The following is a 22,250-nucleotide window of genomic DNA, read 5'->3' as shown; positions in this document are numbered from 1 at the left end:
CAAATCAGAGACTGCATTTGCTTCTATTTTAAGACGCTTTTTCAAATCAGGTTTGATTAAATATAACCACGTTAAGGCTGTGCAGAAGCTCACATTTAGTGGAAGTTAATGGTGCCCACACATTTCCCTCGAGCAGTCCCACAGCTCCTCCGTGTGGCCACAGCACACTGACGATTTGAAAAACCCAATAAATCTCTCTGATTACTAACCTTCAGGTACCATTACAGCACAAATACCAGGATTCTCTGAACCTGCAACTACATCAGATACCTCAGACTTAGAAGGTGTCTGCAGGAAAGAGCATGCTGTTACCAGTGTTTGAAAACTGCTTTGAAACTATTGCTAATGGTTTGGATATGGGCAGGCAACTTAATGCAAAGCCACAATTCACGTTCACTGCCTGGTACCGTGTCTTTTCAACTAGATCATCACAAGTTTTCACTCTGCTTTGATAGAGGCTAAAAATACAAGCAGCTCTTTGCAGAACAATTGCATTCAGCGAGCATTCTCACACTGACCACACTTCACATCGCTCAGCAGTCACAGATGTCCACTCAGACCAGCCCTCATGACAGGGCAAAAAGAGAAGGAAAACACAGCAGTTACCTCCTGCCCTCTCCTGCTGTCATCACATCAATCCACTGAGCTTAGCACACATTCTCTGAAAGCTCCCATAAGAAGAAACCTCTCGTTCAGCAACGTGCAACCCACCGACTTTCTAAAAAGCATTTGTATTGGAACTAAGTTAAGCTTTCCCTGGGATGCTCAGCTGTCAAACATCAAATACAAAGCTCTGTCAAGAAGAATCTTACTCCAAAATTCAGTACAGTACACAGAATGTTTGTAAATGGGGTGGAGGGGGAACATCAGCTTCACGCTACTAGAGCCATGATTTGAACTCAAGTTGAATATGAAACCACACACTGCTAAATGAGATGCAGTAATAATTTTAGACAAAACTAGATAGGTAAAAATTCACTCTGGTGCACACTGCTTTACTGCTGACAAAACCTGGTGCTTTATAACACCACTGCCTTTAGGACCTTCTGACAAGTTTTACAACTTCCATAACAGGGTAAGCAGCAGCCTCTCTTGGGAAATTCAAACCTTAAGTGTGTTTTGTAGTACACCTATCACAGATAGGCCAGTAAGACAATGAAAGCTAAATCTCCTTTCAAACATCCAAAATGTGCCACAAGTACTAAAGAAACACAGACACAAAATAATTGGATTTATTTCTTAATCAGATGCTTCAATTTATAATAAATTACTGTATTTAGAGGACTGATCTTAAAATATTTCTTTACTTCATGTCAAAGTATCTGCCTTTAAACAGAAAATTTGAGTAGTTTAAGTCTGTAAACTTATTACCATGGTCAGTATAGAGATATTTCTTTTAATTAGGAAAAATAAGAAATTCATAGAAGGCATAACCAAATCAAACATGGTTAGGAAGATATCAAAGCTAAAATTATAGTCTCTGAAAGCCTGATCCACTTTCAGCCCATCCTCAAAAGAGCAAGGAAAAAAAAAACCTCATAAACCACATAATTAGTAGCTCCCAAGGCTTGCTTAACCCAGAGAAGACCAAACTGAACCCAGAGTTCTGCTTTGCATTGCTTCCAAAATTCCATTCATACCAAGTTTGACTCCATTTTATACCCAGAGACTCAAGTAAAAGTCTTCATATATATCCTTTTCCACCGTCTTTTCTCATTACTTAGACACAGCTACTTAAATTAAGCAAAGAGCTGTAGTAATCACTTTACTCCAGATGCTTCCTTCTGTCAGCTGCCAGATTGTCCAAGTTCTGAAATGGCAGACTCCCCATTCAATTGTCTATTCAAGATTCACTTCTCTGTCCTAAAACTCAGCAATCCTTTAATTCAACCTTTTTTGCTAAAACCAATATAACACAATTTATGAAGAAAACATTTTAAGTGTCTAATACCTTAAACCTGCTCTTCCTCTGAAGAGCTCATTGGGAAGTTAAATATCAATTACAGCTGAAAACATGTACAGCTTCATTCTACATAAAATCAGCCAACATTTTTGAGAGCTTTTAGCTACAAGTACCGCAGAGTATGAGGTTTTACAGGCTCTTGGCAGCACTAAACAACTGGAGCTCACCTCAGAGTATAAGGTGTCTTTGAAAACCAATACCAACTAAACCACAGTCAGTACATAAAAAACGTTTTGGATAAAGAACCACAGAATCATAAGGTTTGGAAGGGACCTCTGGAGATCATCTGGTCCAAACCCCTGCCAAGGCAGGGCTACCTACAGCAGAAGTTACATGGGAACATGTCCAAGCAGGCTAGGAATGTCTCCAGAGAGGGAGACTCCACAACCCCTCTGTGCAGCCTGTTCAGTGCTCTGCCACCCTCAACGTAAGGAAGCTCTTCCTCCTGCTGAGGTGCAACTGCTTGTGTTTCAATTTATGGCCATTGCTCCTCATCCTGGGCACCACTAAAAGGAGTGCAGCAGAATCCTCCTGGCACCCTTCTTTTGCGGTATTTATATGCATTAATCATATCCCCTCTAAGCCTGCTCTTCTCTAGACTAAACAGCCCCACCTCCCACAGTCTCTCCTCATAGGAGAGATGCTCCAAACTCCTGATCATCTTTGTGGCCCTTTATTTATGGAAGTTCACGCCACAGGGGAGAGCGCATTCACTGTGCCTCCCTTTCTGCCTCTCCAGGGTGTGTTTCCCTTATTACAGCATTCTCCCAGCTACCAGGGAAGCCTGGGTACCATTCCCATGGAATGAATTCCTCAAACATCATGAGTACTATTAACAACCTAATGTAAATCCTAGCATGTAAACGTAAATCCTTCTTTCTCAATAGTATTTTTTACCAATGGGAAAAAAACCAAACATTGTGATACCTTTGACCAGTTGATTCTCTTCATTGCAACTTCCAGCTTGTACTTTTTCTTCTCCTTCATCCCATGTGGTAATGCTGGTATCACTGGAAAGGGAGCAAAAGGAGCACCCCCAAGAGGTGGTGGCATTGGAGGCCCACCAAAAGGCAGCGGTGGAGGAGGAGGTGCTCCACCAGGTAGTGGAGGTGGGGGAGGTGGTCCTGCTCCACCAGGCAGAGGAGGAGGAGGAGGTGGTCCTGCTGCTCCAGGCAGAGGAGGAGGAGGAGGAGGTGCTGCTGCTCCAGGTAGCGGAGGAGGTGGAGGTGGTGCTGCTGCTGCTCCAGGCAGCGGTGGTGGAGGAGGTGGTGCTGCTGCTGCTCCAGGCAGCGGTGGTGGAGGAGGTATTGCTCCACCAGGTAGTGGAGGTGGTGGCGGAGGAGGAGGAGGTATTGCTCCACCAGGCAGTGGAGGTGGTGGCGGAGGAGCTGCTGCTCCCCCAGGTAGCAAAGACGGTGTTGCTGCACCAGGCAGCGGTGGAGGAGGAGGTATTGCTCCACCAGGGAGTGGCGGTGCTGGAGGCGGTGGCACATTCTCACTTGGTAGCGTTGGAGGCAACGGTGCTACTTCTGCCAGCTGACCTGTCAGGCCTGGACCCTGAAATAAAGAGAGGGATTCTTTTCAGTGGGACAGAGAGGTAGTTTAATCCCAAATTGAGCCAACCAGGATGCCTTGCAGCCAACAGTACCTCAGCAAAGTAAGAAATGCCACTATCCTCCTATTTAAATGAGAAGCAATAACAATAGATTATACTATGTACCATAAAATTACCAAGCAAAATGAATGATCTAACATTTTGATAAAAAATCAATTGTTTCCATTTTACAGAAAATTTAATAGCAGCAGTAACATTTAAGTGAACTGAACAGTGTTTTACTTCTTACCAATGCACAAAACATTCATCCCACTTAGGATATCCCGGCAAGCTGGGGCATAGATGGCAATAACCATGCTGTATTTTAACTCTAATCTGCTGGTGGAAAGATTTCCACAGAAATCACTGGAGCAGCTATTGCAGAGCAAAAGGTAACAGGGGCACAGCTGTTCAGAAGTATCCTGACACCTTGCTGGGGGGAACATGACCCAACCCCTCATGCTTTCCTTTAAATCTGTCCGCAGTTGTTTCTGAGGTGATAGGAAGAAAGAGCAATTGCAATTGTCATTCGAATAATTCACAAAAGGAACAGTGAAGAGAAACAGCAGCATGTTAAACCATCAGAGAGGTTTCTGGAGTGGTAACATGATGCTAGCCTAGTACAAATTCCTCACAGAATTTTTGTTCCTCAAGACAAAAATAGAATTCAACTCAACTGTGGAACAGTGTCACATAGCTCTATTACCTGGGTTCGTAGCTGTTTTATTTCTGTTTCAAGTTCTTTGATTTTCTCTTCTCGTTTCTGAAGCTCTGCTTGTGCCTCTTGTCGAGCTGTGAACTCTTCATCAAACTGCAATAATTAACCAATACAGAAATGTTTGTCCATTGACTTCTATACTAGGTACTCTATTTTCAGGATTTCTTTTAACAGTACCACAAGTAGAACAATAGATGCACTTTTAACTTAAAAGTGCATGATAGTAGCACATGATTTTTTCCATCACTAAGTCACCTCCACAGAACCTGTCAGATCCAAGTACTTAGTACAGGTGCAGGTTCAACAGGGCTTTATTTTCTCCCTAATAAAACACTGCAGACTTACCAAACTAAACTTTAGCATACAGCTCCTGCAGCAAGCTTAAATCTGAAGACATGTGTGAAGCCTCAGGAGTATCATCCATAAAATAACAAGAAAGGAGGTACCCAAATAAGCTAGTGATCCCCTTAGTCTTTATGTCCCCATATAAAAAACAAGTCCAGTTTACATGACTGTGAGACATTTGCTGTATATTTTCATCCTACTACTGTTGCTAGGCTCAAGAGATTATTATAATCTTTAAAAGCTTCTATTAGTCATTCTTCCACAGGACACAGCACATTATCACCAGGAGAAACATGTGTTGACTGCTAGTAGGAACGTACATTATGATAAATAATGCTGCCAGGAAAACATCACAACAATTTGTTTTCTGTAAAACTCAGACACAATAACTCCTATTAAAAATGCATCCACACTGAACATTCCAGAACACATCCTGGCTTTTGGCTTGCAAAAGGCTTCTTTGACCAGACCAGGAAAAAACTCTATATTGTGAAGGCTTTTAATACACAACAACATGGTATATGAACTTCAGCGCTATTGCAGCTAATACAGCGCATCCAGCATTTCATATCCTTAGGCACGATGTAATATGCCAAGATGAACAAATTAGCCATTACAATCTAGGAAAAGGAATTTAAGTAACTTGGAAAAACATGTTGTATGAAGATACTTTCAGCACAAACACCAGTGGTGGTAGAGCAGGAAGACAAACATCAATTTCTTTAGAAATATCCCAAAAAAATTATTACAAGAAACATCAATTTCTTTAGAAATAGCCCCAAATATTTTATTACAAGAAACATACTAATCTGCAATTCTTCCTACAGAAATCATTTTAAGTGTCTGACCTTTCATTATTACTAGATCCAGGAGAACTGCCCATGACCAAAATAGGATTTAGTTATCAAGTTCCTAATAAAGGAGAACTCAACCAGAACAGTAAAAATTTGAACACAACAGGTGCCAAAATGCCTCGTAGGATTCCTAAACTTGAATAACAAGGAAGTAAATTACTCTCCCTTATCATAATTTACCATGGGCACTATAAGGAAGTAAAGCAGTATTTTAATGTTAGCATCTCTGTGACTAGAGTCTATGTTTTTTTAAACACTGAAATACATTGCTTCTCAATAAGTTTCTTTAGGTTCTTAATCAAAGCTATATGGAAACACACAAACATTCCAACCCCCCCCCACCTCTAACCCCTCCTTCTTTTTTTTTTATAAAGCATATACCTGCACTTTAGGTATTTAATTATGACTACCTATTTCAAGACAAAACAGCTACAAGTGGAATTTTCCTCATCAGTTCTCTACAGCAGAGGAATACAGCTGAAGATACGTACAGCTAATACACCTCATCTGATACGTAATTCAGAGTAAATCGATTCTGAGCCTTGCACACACACAGAGGAAAACCCAAAACCCATGTGAAAGAATATCCTGCCTGTGAGATAAACTACTTCCCCATTTATACAAGGATTCCACTGTGAAACAAGCCTACTGTGCTCCTGTCACGCATCTGTTCCATACCATAAAAAAGAACGATGATTAGGACTTACTTTTCTGGAAAATTCTGCTGCTTTCTTTTCACTCTCTTCTACTTTAGCTTTGTCCACACATGCATCTAGAATTGAAATAAAATACCACACAGAAATCAGGTAAAACTTATCCCAGCTCTGAGGTGCCTTCCAATCATAATTACTGTATGATCCCATAACACAAAAGCAGCAGACAAAAAAATACAATGAATTACTAAGTTGATCTGTCTGAGCGTTTTCTTATTTCACTTAAATTATTCCATAGGGATTTGAGCGAACTGTGAGGCACAGATTTTTCACTCAACAATGGTACAAGGCACTACTATTGAATTCTTATGCAGTGTAAAACTCTAAACATTTTATAAAGTCAGGTAAACACAAGTAGCTACGTATTATAGGTAAGAACTGGCACGGAGAATCAAACCAGCTTTCGCTACCTTATAGCATTCACATTTAAATCAGAGCTGAAATTCACAGACTTTATGAACAAGCAGTTATGGGTTATTAAAACTAGTGTATTCAGACACAAGTCAAGACATGCTTGGAGAAGCAAACTTCATCAGTGTCATTTTATTAACAGTTGCAGCATTTGATCTGGCCTTCTCCACAAGTACACCTGTAGCTTACATGCTTAATTCCAGAAAACTGAAAACATTCGGAGTCAGCTGAAGTCTAGACAGAAGAAAACAATGTAAAACAACATGCTTCAATAAAACAATGTAAAATTGCTTATAGTATACCAACCAATAAGGTGAGTAAAATCCACGTCCATTCTTCCTCTGCATTTAAAATCTGGGTCCATGCCACTGCAGTGCAATACTATCTGTGATACACATTCTTCTATGATCTTGTAATACTGAGGTCTAACACAGAAAACATTTTATAAGAACAACATGAGTAATCATGTATGCAACATGGGGGGATGAAACTTTAAATACTAATGTATGAATTATACAATTGCCAGTAAAAGGAACAAGTTACAAGTCTTACTTGTCCTCTGGCTAAAAAAGCAGTGTTATCAGTTTCCCAGAAGACAATCTCATGTTCAGGACTCCACAAACACTGTGCACTTCTCATCTATCCTTTGCCAGAGAATATCTCATAAAATGAATAGCATCTTTAGCATTTTCAATATCTGCTGCAAGAATTATTTAGCACATTCTCAACACAGTGAATTCTATCACTGGCAACAGTACCAGTATTCAATTACTTAGAAAATGAATTAAGTAGTCCCTTAATCTCTACCCAACAACATCAGGAACCTCCAAGATTAGGGGCTCTGTGCTCAAAATTATTAGTTCTTACCAGTGCAAGGTATTCTATCTGAGTTGCACATAATACTGAGCTCTCAAAGTAATAAACCCTTAAACCTGAACTGATGAAATTCCAAGCCTTCAATTAGGAAAAAAAAAAAATAACTGTAGCTTTCTTGGGTTATATTTTACTTCTCAGTTAAATCCTTTTGCATACTGATTGTTTTTATCATCCCTTTACAACAAAACAATTACTTCTTAAAACAAGAAGCTTACTTGAAAGTTGGAGGACTTTTTATAAGGGTATGAAGCAACAGGACAAGGAGTAATAGTTTTAAACTAGAAGAGGGGAGGTTTAGATTAAATATCAGGATGATATTCTTCACCATGCAGGTGGTGAGAGTGGCACAGGTCGCTCAGAGAACCTGTGGGTGCCCCATGCCTGGCAGTGTTCAAGGCCAGGTTGGACGGGGCTTGGAGCAACCTGCTCTAATGGAAGATGTCCCTGCTCATGGCAGGGGGCTGGAGCTGGATGAGCTTTAAGATCCCTTCGATCCCAACCAGTCCCTGACCCTATGACTTTACAGGTGAAGAGATTCTGGGATGAGGGTGTTTTAATAAGCTTCAAGTCTTTGAAAAAAGCATTACTGCATTTAACAAGGTCTTTTCAATATTAACATTGAGTGGAAAGACAAGAAACACATCAGCTACAGAGCAACTATTCAAGCGTAAAAGTGTCTTGATTCAATTCTTCACCCTACTACCCTCCAAAAAAATCAAACCTGGCACTTACCGGACATAGTAATCACTCCTGATGAGAAGGAAATGTTGAAGAATTGACAAGAAGTAATTTTCAGAAGAAGTATCTTTCAACATATTATACAGTAGATGAAATACTTCGTTCACATCAGTGCAAACATTATTAAGGAAATACAATGACTTAAAAACAAACTAAAACAAAAAAATAAAAGGACAAAACACCCACCTCAAACCCAGTTCCCTAGATGCTGTTCATATTGTTCAAATAAAACCTTTCAGCACTCTGAAATACTACCTTTATCAGTATATATCCTTTTCCCACCAAGACTATCCACAGAAACTCTGTCCTGTGGTTTAACAATTAAGACATTTCATTGCTGCTCAGAAAACACCATACTACATACTTCCCATCACAGAATCCTGTAAGCATATGTTACACAAGGCTCTCATTTTCATTCCGAAGTGAGCCAGGCTGTTGGCAAATACACACTAGTCAATCCTTTTCATTTCTTAAAGAAGAAAATTACCTGCAATAACCTGTTTTGCAATGCAATAACCTTACCTGTTAGTGATTTTGTATTCCTCTCATAGACTGCATCTACCTTCTCTTTGCTTCTTACGTACCAGCTACTGATCTACTACTCTTAAAAACTGCAAGCAACTGCTCTGAACTTTGGTAACTTGAAATTTACTGCTTCCCCACAACTAGAGCTTAGGTGCTTCAGAGCCTACTACAAATTCAGTACATCTTAAGTGCTTCAGAACCTACAAGAAATTTTGTATCAACTTAGTTCTCTCATTCTTTCCTAAAGCTTAAAAACTTCTATGGGTGTAATTTTATATCTTCATGTACTACAAGACAGAGTTTAGCTTAGTAAAGTTATTTACAAATCGTTAATTCAATTTCCAATTACTTACATTTGACATTCAAATTTAACTGCTGATTTTCTAAATACGTTTTTAACAAGAAAAAAGTGGAAAGAAATATGCTTGAGAAAGTTCCTGGTAAGACACACAACTGTGACAAACTACACATCGAGCATTCCTAACCCTGTCAAACTCTGATGTTTAATGAAGTTATTAAACAATGCAACAAGTTATAACACCATTCCTATAAAGGATATTCCATTTCAGCTCTGATATCATTGAGACGATGTGACAGTTCAATTAAGTCTTCTTCTTTGTTCTCATCAAACACTTTGAGCTGAATATCAAGTTCTTCATTATCCTTATCTTTCAAGCCCTATTTTTCAAAGCATAGGATATCTTAATTTTTCTTTTTTTTTTTTAGCAAAAATTCCCCCTTCAAAGATCATATCATGACAAAAGATAAGATATTAACCTTTGGAAAAGGAGTAAGCTGTAACTGAGTGGGGTTTTTTACATTAATTGCTCAGCTGAGAAAAATGAAAGCAAAATATCAATGAATATCAGGTATGGGCTGCAAAACAAACATGGAACATCCTGACTGAGTTCTCTTACTGGGATACAGTCAGCAGTTTATGTTTGGTAATGTGAGAGCTTCTTAAAAAATATAGCATAAGGATATTTCAAAACATTAAACTGAACTCAAGGCGACCACAGCACCGTAAAGAAGTTAGGCTTACAATTTCTCTTATTAACTTAATCTCAATCATGGCATAATAGCATCCACAGTACACTGAGAAACACATGAGAAGTAAAAATACAGGCAAAAATGAGTATTTGGAAAAGGGAAAAAAAATGTTTTTTCTTGGAAGAAATACAAGCAATTTCTCTAATACACCTAAGAATCAAGTTTAGCTTTCTACTAGGCAAAACATAAAAAAAGAAACTAGTTCAAAAGCAATTTGTGCGAATGAACTCCATGCTTTAAATGAAAATTGGCCTGGAACTGGCCTAAACTCTCTGCACAAACTGAATGGCAACCATGTATATGTTCCCAAGGAAAGTAGAAGTCCTAATTGTAATGTCTGAAAACCAGAGAAGGTTACAGTCAATCTGGGCAGATTAAGATAGAGAAATATGGATCCTCCTCCTGACTGTTTTTTGTTCAAGAAACTCCCATTTATAAATTTCTTGACAATTTACCTCTAAGCACAGATATAAACATGAAGTCTCCTTAAGATGTTTTATCATAAAGTTGCTTTCTGGCAAAAAATATCCTCCCCTACTCTGGATATTCAGTCCATGCAGAATTAATGGTCTGAGTTCAGTGTGTATGTTGTAATTAATACCTTACAAATAAATAGCGTGATAGTATTGACTACTATAGCTTACATAAAATATTAACCTTACTACGAACAGAATTTCAACCTAGTATCTGGTCAGCATTTTTAGTAAAGATTTTTATCACTAAATATTAGTTGCTTTAAAACTCATACATCTGTATGTCAGTGCACTGCATGAAGTTTCCCATCACAACATATTACAATGCAGTTTATTTGCCACCTAACCCACCCCGATTCTTCAAGATTTTAAGCATTTATAGATTGTGTAAATGAATTTTCAGGAGATAAAAAAAAAAAAAAACTAAGAGTTCTTCAGACTTTCGTATGTTTTACAGCAACTCAAGACAGTAGATCACATTAACGTATCCACATGATATAAAACCTAAGTACATACTCTAAGAAAAATTAGCATACACACATCAGAAACAATTTCAAAGCTGCATGTGTTAAAACCGAAGTTTTTCACTCCTGACAAATGTTGATGATTCACAACTTCATATCTTAAAAGTTATGGCAGTATAAATACTGTTTCAGACAAACATAAGCAGGTACTCTCTTAATTTCTCTCATCTTTTTTGAGAAACTGCTGAGTAGCTTAATCATACATATTCTTGATGTTAGCATCTGAATGGTTTCTTGCTTAAGAGCTATAAATCTACCCCTGAGTCACAAATACTTACACACAACTGCCCATAAAGGCACAGTTCTTTGCAGCTGCATGAAAACATGAAGTCCCAAAGAGAATGAAGGAGTTTATTTGATTTTTCCTTAGAAACTCCAAATGCAGTTTAGGAAGGCAGATTAAAGAAAAACAGATTTCACAGAAAACAACAGGAACGGCATATACAAAGAACGTTAATCCAACATTGGTTCCACAGCCAGACTCGCATTCAGTGCATGTGCCTTGAGCTCATTACACAAAATTTGGCTAACTTATTTTAATTTCTGATATATTGACTTGTTTCAACTATCTTTCTAGTTTACATAGCTCATAAGAGCATAAATTTGTAACTATGCAGAATGAAAGTGGATTTGGATTGACAGTTCCTTCCAGGCCTGGCCTCTTCCACCCCCCGTCTTTCACTTGTATTCTCAGTAAAATGATTTTGTTATCTTCTGCATTCAACAACAACTCATTGTGATCAATTCCTATATACAAATTACTTACAGGCAATATTTTCTTCAGGCCACAACGTAAAAACTCATTTCTCAAGTGTATCCTGAAATCAAGATCTTCTGGAGATGTAACAAGGGCATTGATGAGCTGCATACATGCTACCTGTCATTGAAAAGAGAGGCAAAAACTTTCAGGAGACATAATATGAAAATAAATACTGTCTTTGACTATTTCAGCTTAATTATTATTTTATTATTATGCAGCACATATGCAACACAACATCAAACGCTGCTCTGTTTTTATATTGAGCCCTTCTGCTATGTCAAAATTGTATCACATAAAGGATCATACTTCATTGCAGACAGTTACTCCCACACTACAGGTCCACGCTGCAACTCCTTCTCTTTCTCCTTAGTATTCATCAATTGGAAAACAACCTGGTTTTACAGTAACCCAAAAACTAAAAAAAAACCCCAAAGCACCCATACACATAATAATTCCCATCATCACCTGTGGTTTCTACTCCTGCACAGGACTTGTATGAAATGCCTGCAGTCTCTGGCTAATGCTTTAATTGAACAGCCAGGCACTTTAATTGATTTACTTTAAAACAGGTAGACAACAGTGTAATGACAAAAGTGCTGATCCATGTTAAAAGACTAAAATGGATCTCCAGGGAAATACCAAGTTTGGAAAAAGACGTTAAGTGCAAATAGAAGTAGAGTAAAAAAAATATATAAATTATAAAAATCAATAGCTGCGGAGAAAAAAAGTCAGATAAAAAGCCCCCTTCCTGGTTTAATTACATTCACTACTTAGTTTTAATGGAACACCTTATGGAGTCCAAGATTTCTATTAAAAACACCCTTGCAAAGGCACTCCCTTTATATAGCTGCATCTACAGATAATGTAGTATCATCATACTCGCTTGAATGATTCTTGTTATTTTACTACTATGACATGACTTAACAAGCCAAAGTACATGTCCAATCTGAAATTAATAGAGAGAAGAGGTGCCATCTGCTATGATTGCTTTTGCCAGAAGAGACTCTGCCTTAATGGCTTGTGCTAATACATTACGAGTAAGGAACAATTTTGTCAGGAGCAAGTTAATGAGTCTTGCAATTGTACCTTTACTGATGTATAAGTGAGGTTTGGGGAGACAGGAATGCTGTGTGGTTGTGTTTATTTGTTGTAAATCAACAAGGTCAACAAGTAGGAGACAACTTCAAAATGAACTCTTTTGTGATAACATTATTAATTTTAGAATGTCATTTATAGAAACCTCTTGAATAGCATCAATTCATCAGCTCTGAAACAAGAGCTGTGGTAAACATGGTGTTCGGACAACTGTAGCTGACACAGATTTCATAATGATTTCATAATGGAAAAAGGCATCCCTCCCATGCAGGCGTACCTGTCCTGCTTGCTTTCTCCTTTTCCACATCTTTCAGCCATGGTAGCTAAAATTTACTATTAGGCATTGCTAAAATTTGTATAAATATTGTATTATGAGAAGGACATAAGCAAAGTGACCCTTTAGTAGGGTATTCAGCCACTTAGTCTCTATGCAAACATTAGCAGTTACCAAAAAAGGCAGCTGAAGCTTGCATTCTAATAGCAATCAAACCTCTGTGGCTATTCAGGTGAATACAGCAAACAAAAAACTCCCCACTGGCACATAAGTAGCAATGAACATGTCACACAGGACATGACTCAGTAAAGAACACTATGTATTATTTTATTTTATAAAAATAATATTTAAATCTCACTAGATTATACTTAAAAAGATGCACCAGTGGCTGATGGAGGGCAGATATCAAACACACCTCAAAGTTGACAGAAGTAACAATAACATCCTGCTGCACACTACTGATCTCCAAAGGGACCCTGCCAAAAATGGACATACCCCATCCATATCTGTCATATATATCTGAATATTTAAGAGGCTGCATACAGTGCTGGCTGAAGTCCCAGCAGTAGTAACAGAACTGCATGTATATCTGATAGATGTCTTAGAAATTGATAAGATCTGCATGCCAATTCTAAGGAAACAGTGTTTGAATTTATAACAAAAGGACTCAAAATGACAGGTTAACCTGAAAACTAAATCTACAGTACCCACAGGGCAACTGCACTGGTTCCCTAAGTAATTCTTTGTAATACATAATTTGTATGAAAACTAAGCACTCCCTGCACAAAGACAGTATCAAGCTATGCATTTATCTTCAGTTTACTATAAAGCCAGTATACTGATGGTGTAAGCTATGAAAAAATATACTTGACACTGATCAGTTTTGACTATGGCTTATTTCTATTTAATCTAAGAGGATGACTGTGTTAAGAGGATGGCTATGTTAGATGACATTGAGCTTCAAATATCTAAAGCTAGCAATTTTACTCCCACTCAATTTACTTCTCATATTACTAAATGGTTGTGTTATCACTGATCTTGTGTCATTAGTTCTTTTAAAAAAGTTCAACCATTCAATTTACCAAAGGTGGGCTGGGATGTAACAGAAGTTGTCATTAGCAGGAAGAACGGTCACTTACCAAAATCCTTCATAGACAAATCAAACTTATGACTGAAGTTCTTAGAAAATTCCAGTAAAAAATAACCCTTTCAAAATATTGAACTATTTTAACAAGATCAATCCTTACCTATCTCTTCATTGTAATATTACAAAAGGGTCAACTACACCGGCAATATGTTCCTGCCACAGGTAGTTCAAACAGTAAGATACTAGAAGTACGTGCTTAGTCGAGGTATTCCAGTTACTCACTTCAACAGCACAACACAAACTCGTTCTGTCCTTTTACAAATACATTACTTTGACGAAACCAGTTCAAAGCTTACAGGAGGTTTTGCTTCCTTTGGTGGGGCAAGACTGGGGGAAAGGTGTGTTTAAACAAGCTGTGCAACTTAGGAGTACTTTTTCATGCCTCTTCCTTAAACCCAAAAGATAGACAGGGAGTACTGCCTCCAGCTCCCTAAACTCTAACTTCCTCAGGGCTCCAGTACCAGTAACCAAAACATTCCAGAGGACAGACTGAGATCTGGATATTCACTGGTCCATTAAAAAAACACAAAATTCCTGGTCATGAAGATTAAGCAGTGACAACAAAATATTTTCACAGATTTAAGACATGAGTATTAAATCTGGCATCCAAGAGCAGGAATACTACTGATTACTCTCTTTTATTAAGGTCAAGACTTTTTAATCCTGTTTTGGGGTAAAGAAAGTGAGTGTCTCAGTTTCACGCCGCTAACAATTAGAATGTCTAGTATCAGCAGGCCATTTATACCAGTTTTTTGTTGTTTACTGAACACTGGAGTAACAGCATTAAAAGACTTTGCTGGTAAATAATTTATGTGTCATAAAGTAATACAGTCTTCTAGTATTTTAGACTATTTTGGAAGCATTAGTAAGCATACAAAAAAGTAAACCCACCTGCAGCTGTAAGAACTCATGGTTTTCCAGTCCTTCAACAATCTGAGAAAAACGTTCCCTGTTGTGCCTTTCAGCAGCGGTTGTTATAGCACCTAAAAGCTTGTCCAGACTAAGAGAAAGATAAACTGTCAGAAAGCATACCAGGGCCAGCTTTCTCATTTTAAAGATACTTAACCCACTATTTAAACAACTGAAGACTTAAATGCATTCAGATTGTATGCCACTGCACTAATCTACATCTATCTGTATGAAGTTGAAAACAAACCAAGAGCTAAGTGTTAAAAATATCTACAAGATTCACGTTGAATTAAAGAAAAGGTGAATAAATGTCTAAGTTATTGTGACATTCAGCTAAAAAGCAATCAGGGAGGGGAAAAAAGTTACTGCCTCAGGAAGGCAGTACTAGCTGACATATTTAACAACTGGAAATTCTCATACATTGTCTTTTGAGAAACCAAACTGATTTTATCTATTTATTGCATAGAAGACACAGTTTGCTGGTTTTAACCCTGAGGACACTACAACACTCGATAATTGAAAGCAAATGTATGCCAGCTGATCTTTGTTTTAAAAATGTGCGACATAACTCCATGCAAAACTTCAGCTATACATGAAAGCTTTTTGCCCCTGTCAAATTTGTTATGCTTGGGTAAACAGGTGATATTTTAATTAAATCCATGCATTTATTTCTCTATTATTATCTTCTAAATTATTGAAAAACCTTAACATGCGGTGCCAAATCAGTAATTTTCAACTGTAATTTAAAGTTCATCTCCCCTCCCCAGGGCAGATGGGCCAATCCCAAGCCTCCCCACAACAGTAAGATCAGTAGCACCCTATGCTAACACACATTGTTTGCAAGTGGCTTTAAATCTGACAGTTCTCCTGATTGCAAGTCAAGGTTCACAATTCCTCATCACACTCAGAGATGTATGAAATAACTTTTTTTTTTTGTCAGCAGCCATATATGAACAGTTATGGCTCATTAAGTTTTCCCTCCTCTGTAGGGAACAATTGCAGTCCTTTCAGACATTCCACTTAAGCCACAGTTTGTAGCTCTCTGCTCATTTGCTTTTATTTGATATTGGATTAATGCATCAGAACAGGCAAAAGTCTCTTCATTTAAACTACACTAAGAAAAGACAGGTTACATTTGTTTCACTGACAAGTTTTTTCACCTGTGTCCAAACTGACAGACAACTCATGAGCATTCCACAGGGAAAAAAACAAGGGGTGAGGATGGTGGGATTGTGATGTGTTTCAATATCTTACTTACATGTTTTCCTCTCCAACAATGCAGAGAGCAGAAAGTATTTTCACCGTTTCCGTCATCATGTGTGGTTGCTTTGGATCAATTGCTCTTGATAACAGCAAGAGACTTCTTTCATCTCCTAGAATCCTTTGCAATCCGTACTTAAAGAAACAAAAAGCTTACAGTGAAAAGACTGTATTTGCATTCAGTACTCATAATCATCTTTGGGCTTCAGATCCTTAGGAATCCTCATGCACACAACCCCATATGAAGTCAGGCAACACTCTACTAAAACCTCCTGGCCATTACCACTTACGGACACAAGTTAGTCTTACCCATCTTATATTTGAGGCTTTCTCCTATGAAAGAGAGCGAGTTAGCAACTAAGGAAGTTAGCTTATCTTTCAAATTCAGGTATCCGCTAGAACACAAATAAGCTTTTGTTTTCTATCTATATCTGAAACGCATTGAGTATGAAGAATTACTTCATCTTTTTTTCTTGCAACAGCTCCTTGCAAGCTAAAATAGCATTTTGTACATGATGACCAATAGAGGTCGAAATTATTTCTTTGAAACAAGTATCTTCTTTTATTTATTGTATTTTCCATCTCACTTTCTGTATAGATAAATCAAAAAACATTACACATAACATTTATGTAAATTGTAGCATTATTTTTCATTTTAATTAAGTACAGGATAGTTGGTAAATCAGCTACATAACTGTTTGAAGTTACACTGTAAGTGTAGGGATAGCAGGGGGGAAGTACGTGGCCATTAAGTTTACATGTCCCACTTCAGCAGAGGGACTGCTTTGTGGGATTTTCCTCAACTGAGTTAACTGTAGTTTGAGTAACTGTAACCAACGGTTGTATTTACTAGAAGGAGGAGAGGATAAAACATTGTAACAACACTGTAGATGTTGCTAGGAATACAGCAAAATAACAAGTTTAACACATCAGCTTCTAGAAACAGCACTTAGGCTGTGAACTAGGAACCCAGGTTAGAAACAAGTTATATACAACTTAAACTAGACAAGTTTTACCTTGTACCCATTACCTACCAATTGTGAAATTCTAACTATAAAGATATTACATCATACACAATTTAAAATCAGATGAAGAGTACATTATTAAACAATCAGGTATTGACATGTATTTTTAGAAACAATTGTTTTCCATTTCACAAGCAACCAACCTCCAAATCCACTTACCTTAAGTCCATACTATCATCCTATGGCAAATATTTTACTTCCAGAAAACAAGTCATATTTAACAAAAGTAAGACAAAAATCCATACTGAGAAAGGTTTAAGAAAAGATTCTCAATGAAAAGTTTAAGACCTGTGCTTCCAAAGAGTCACCCGACACTGGAAGCTCTCCGTCCTTTTCTGAGATTCAACATGCTACATAGATCTTCAAGCCAACAAACCCCAGACATACTAGAAGCATTTGATTTTAAAATATTTCTTACTTTATTGTTCATAAATGCTTTGAGGCACTGGATAAGTTTGTGTTGATTCTTCTTATCGATACTTTCTTGCCTTGAAAAGAGAGAAAGAAAATAATATAAGCACAATCTTCACAAGTTCCCCCACCCCTGCCTTCAAATGATCCCAATGCTTACTGTTTCTTGTCCAGAAGCTTTTCCAATACATCCAACAGAAGCCCAAGACCTTCATGCCCAAAGTTATTAACCCAGCTGGAAAAAGGAAGAAATGTACTTTTAATTATTTCTTAAGCAAAGGTAGAACTTGCTGAGTTATGTCACTAGTACTGCTCATACATGTCTCCATACACACCGCTTTAAAGTCCCACTTCCTGGGAAGACCTGACCACCCATTAAACAACTACAAGTTGGTACGAACCACTGTGAAAGGTGAGAAGATACTGCAGCCAGTCACAAACATTCCGCTTACCCTTTTGCAGTGTGCTGACAACTACTTTCCTGTGCCAACAAGAACTACTATAATTGCTCTGGTTTCAAAAAAATGCCCCACAAGTCTTCACTGCTTAGCAAAACCAGCATGATGACAACTACAGCAGAAATCATTACTTACCTGACTGGATTGCTAGTCAGAGATACTCTCAAAGACTCTAGACAATTAAGAAGCTTTTCCTCTGAAATTCCAGATCGCAATTCATGAATATATTCCTGCGAGGACAGGGTGCATTCATGCTTGCTGTTTTTCAGTCCACCCTATCACAGAAGACAGAATGCTGCTTAATGTTCTATTGATCACAGCAGTGTGTAAATGATAATATGTACAGCCAGTATTTCCACATGAATTTAAAACTACTGCTTCCCTGTATAACTATTAAGGGCACCTAACTTGACCTTGACTTGTTTTAAGTGTTTAATAGTTTAGGTTTTGTCTTACAGAGGTAAATATTTTTCTGAAATCTTCTTCACTTCTTAAACTTCATGTACTACATCTGGGATATAAAACTTTATTCCATCATTCAGTTGTACTGACACGTTTAACTGCTACTCATTCATTTAACATCTACTTCACACCACCATATTAGAAACAATAAACAGAGATACACAAACCCCCCACATTTGTAATTAAACTTTTCTGATCATTCCCACTGTACTTGTCTTCCATTTCAAAAAAGCTATGCACTATCACTATGGATATATCCTGACTCTAAAACTAATTATCCTTTCTTAAAAAGAAAGGAACAAGATAAGGTGCTGAAAATTGCCTTGAAAAGGAGCTGCCATCCACCTACTGTTAAATCAGTGCTTTTAAAACTCACGCAACTGTATGACTTTGATTTCTGGCTGTACCATAATTCTATGTCTGACCGCTAATAAAGATCTCTGGAGGATCCTGTTTGCTACAAAAGAATCATGCAAAAGATTTGAAGAGAGCTCGTCTCCTAGCTGAAGAGCCATTACAGAAGAATAACTACCTACAAGGTATTTTAGTATTAAAATATGTGATAATCAGGTTTTAGAGCTGTAGTATTCAGAACCATGAACAATACACAAAACATTTTACCAAAGGGTGCAACTAATCTTTTGTGCAGCTCTGACAAGTTGCAGACAAGTAGGTTTATCTCAAAGACTGCTTATGATTAATATGCAGGTCCTAAAGCTCCTTAGCTCTAAATAGTCTGCTGAAGAGAACCTGATAAAGATGTCATGGGTGTAAAGGCAAAATGAAAAGCCCCTGACCCAGAACAGGATTTATACGTGTTTGGTTTTAATTGTATCAAAGTTCTCTGACTACCGTAATCTTCTAATTGTCTCTCCTCCTAAAAGCTACACTTCTAATAATGTTTCAGATTTGCTCTATTCAAATTCTTACCATTCATTTTCCAAAGATGACAGTAAGTATGGCTGATAACAAAATTACTTTTCTACATTTAAGTTAATAATTCTGACCTACATACATTTCAGTATTAATGCGTCTAACAGAACTAGGTAAATGTCCACAACATATTTTCAGGTTGTTTGCTTTCACCTCAGCAAAACAAAAACCTGACACAGATTGTAAATGCATTAAAACAGTGTCCTCTGGACAGTGTCAACAAATTTTAAGATGCTTCTTGCTGACATGCATAGCACCTTTAGCTGGACAACACATGCCAGTTAGACATCAAAGGACCAAGACAAACAAAGATGAGTAAATACAATATAAAGAAACTACAGCCTGTCACAGTCAAGCTCCTAAACAAATAGATGCTCTTCCACCAAAAGAAAAAGAAATAAATGAGTGGAGGTTATCTCTGTAAGAGAAGGAACTGACTTTAAATTGGGGAAGTATATCAGCACTTCATAGAATGGTAAGGATTGGAAAGAACCTTAAGATCATCTATCACATTAAAAAATCATAGTTCAGATGATGATATAAAGATTGAAAGGTGAAGAATTAGAAAACAGGAAGAGCTTTGTGCCATTCACAGCATTGGATGCAAACTGTAAAAGATTATATGTGTAACTAGCACACTATCTACAGAACACTGGATACAGTTTTTGTCATTTCAGACAACAGCCATTGCCCAAACCCCAAGAGTGAAACAATAGAACATGACCAGAATCCACAAAGAAATGGGATAATGGCAACTTCAATCAACTGCCATTACATGTTAAGCTAGACCCTGAAAAGCATTCTAGAATGCAAGAAGTATTTGTCTTCAGAAAGCTTATTTCCTGGTTTGCTTCAACTGTAGCCTGCTGTAAGCTCCAAAGGAGATTCCTATTCAGATGAGGCACTTAAGGTCTTCGCTACCTTTTCTTTCCTATTTAGGCCAAGGTGGTCTTGCTGCCTCCTCTGTCAATGTGTTCAGGACTTCAGTGAATCCCTGCTTCTCTGTCTAGCCCCTAGTTTTCAGAAGACTCCCTCAAAAGCAGTTCAAACAAGTTAACATAGGACTTGTCAGCAGAATCTCCTAAGCCTCTTTACCATGCCTTACAGTACAGGCATACTTCTTCGTTTTTCCTACAACTAAGCACCTTTGACTGCACAGCCATAAAGAACCATCTCCTGTTCTTCAGAGATCATCACTAAAGATAGCTCATAAATCAAATCTGTTCTCAAAACCTTTCACCCAGATACCCCACTTCATGCTAGAGAATTCTCAGCTTAACAGGACTACTTCCTGTTATTTTCTGAAATCGACTTCTCAGTCTCAATCCACGCTTACCTCCAGCCATTATAGCTGGAATGCTACAAGTAGGTGCTATTTTTTATTTATTTCCCAATTAAAAGCAAGTTTGATTGGAATACTGTTTTCAGTTAATGCTATGCCTTGACATGGATCAGATTTTAGTATTTAAGTTTCTCGTTTACTTTGAAGTAAAAATTTTCAATAAGATATATGCTTTATGTAAGAGCATCTAATAAAGACAAAGGGAAAAGCCAAGTACAAGGGACCTCAGATCAGGGACAAGTTCAGTCCCACACCAGATGGGAAAGAACTGTGGAGCTCAGCTGAACCAAATGGATGAGCTGTAGTTAAAATACAAGATCAGAAAAACCTGTATAAACTACTCCTGTTTGAGGCACCAGACAATTCAGACCTCATCAGAACTCAGGCTAAAGCCAGGATCAGCTGAAGAAGTTAAAGTCTGTTACTATGAGACAGTGTTTACTTCAGTGAGGATGTTAGCAGCCAGCACAACAACTAAAAACCTCACAATATCACATGTGCTCACTTCTATACAATTCACCATACCTGTTCCATACCTTGGAAAACAAATCACTCTTTAGACAGAAACAAGTAACTGGTACCAGCATAATTATTAATGAAGTGGGAGTAGTAACTCAGACTTTTCCCCTTCCCAATGACTAATTGTAAAGTTTCTGCATGCTCACTATTAATCCAATTCTATTTCTATCTCAAGCATAGAAACCACAACTTCTTAATCAGAGTATAACAACAAAGTCAGACAAGTTGATTCTATGACTCTAAGTTGTTTGGGGTGGGGGGGAAAGGGTTTGCTTTTAGGAAATGAATAAAAGCATTTCTAATTATTTTTTTTAATCCACATATACTCCAGTTGTTGCACATTGAACTTGGAAAAGCCGTACCACTGTTTAAGCTATGAGGAAACAGTCTTATCAGCTCCTGAACTAGCAATTCCAAGTCTACACAGTTCATGTCCACTCCACCCTGTAGATATTAACTAAACACATTAATTCAAGCCATTAAAAACAAAATTAACAAAACAATCCTAATTTAGACTTAATGCCCTAAAGATAAACAGAAGAAGCACAGCTGCCATTTCTGTGCCATTATCACTATCTATAAAAGCACAGAAAGGTCACTATGCAGGCAACTAAAATGACAAGTGGGCACCAGGGTTTGAGAGACCAAGTAAAACTCAAGTCTTAACTTCCCATTAATAGCCAAACCTCTTCTCTGGAATTACTGGTTACTACAAGCCAAAAAGTACTAGAATCAACAACCCTAAATGTTTCTCTTCCCCTACCAAAGTAAATCTGTAAATCTTCAGGAAAATAAATACATATGCCAGCAGATGCTATCAACTCCCAAAGATGAATCCAATAAATACATACTGAGAAGCAGCACACCAAGA

The 22,250-nt window shown here is 37.7% G+C and overlaps 1 protein-coding gene across 2 annotated transcripts in view; it reads right to left on the bottom strand.

The window, feature by feature from the left end:
- Nucleotides 1–22,250, bottom strand: part of DIAPH2 (diaphanous related formin 2) — a 234,663-nt gene that overhangs the window by 184,782 nt on the left and 27,631 nt on the right. For both annotated transcript variants that reach the window (XM_061446159.1, XM_061446160.1), the window contains exons 6-17: nt 18,259–18,398; nt 17,826–17,900; nt 17,673–17,742; nt 16,228–16,364; nt 14,952–15,060; nt 11,551–11,661; nt 9,297–9,415; nt 8,207–8,323; nt 6,905–7,023; nt 6,182–6,246; nt 4,264–4,368; nt 2,891–3,520 (exon numbers count right to left, since the gene is read on the bottom strand). In XM_061446159.1, the coding sequence (XP_061302143.1) occupies nt 2,891–3,520; nt 4,264–4,368; nt 6,182–6,246; nt 6,905–7,023; nt 8,207–8,323; nt 9,297–9,415; nt 11,551–11,661; nt 14,952–15,060; nt 16,228–16,364; nt 17,673–17,742; nt 17,826–17,900; nt 18,259–18,398 (1,797 nt within the window). The remainder of the gene's footprint in view (nt 1–2,890; nt 3,521–4,263; nt 4,369–6,181; nt 6,247–6,904; nt 7,024–8,206; nt 8,324–9,296; nt 9,416–11,550; nt 11,662–14,951; nt 15,061–16,227; nt 16,365–17,672; nt 17,743–17,825; nt 17,901–18,258; nt 18,399–22,250) is intronic.

The sequence above is a fragment of the Pezoporus flaviventris genome, unplaced genomic scaffold (genome assembly GCF_033815535.1).
Source record: "Pezoporus flaviventris isolate CSIRO_AGI_PZ_B2104156 unplaced genomic scaffold, CSIRO_AGI_Pfla_v1 ptg000005l, whole genome shotgun sequence".
Lineage (NCBI taxonomy): Eukaryota > Metazoa > Chordata > Aves > Psittaciformes > Psittacidae > Pezoporus > Pezoporus flaviventris.
This window is presented reverse-complemented; position numbering and strand designations above follow the sequence as displayed.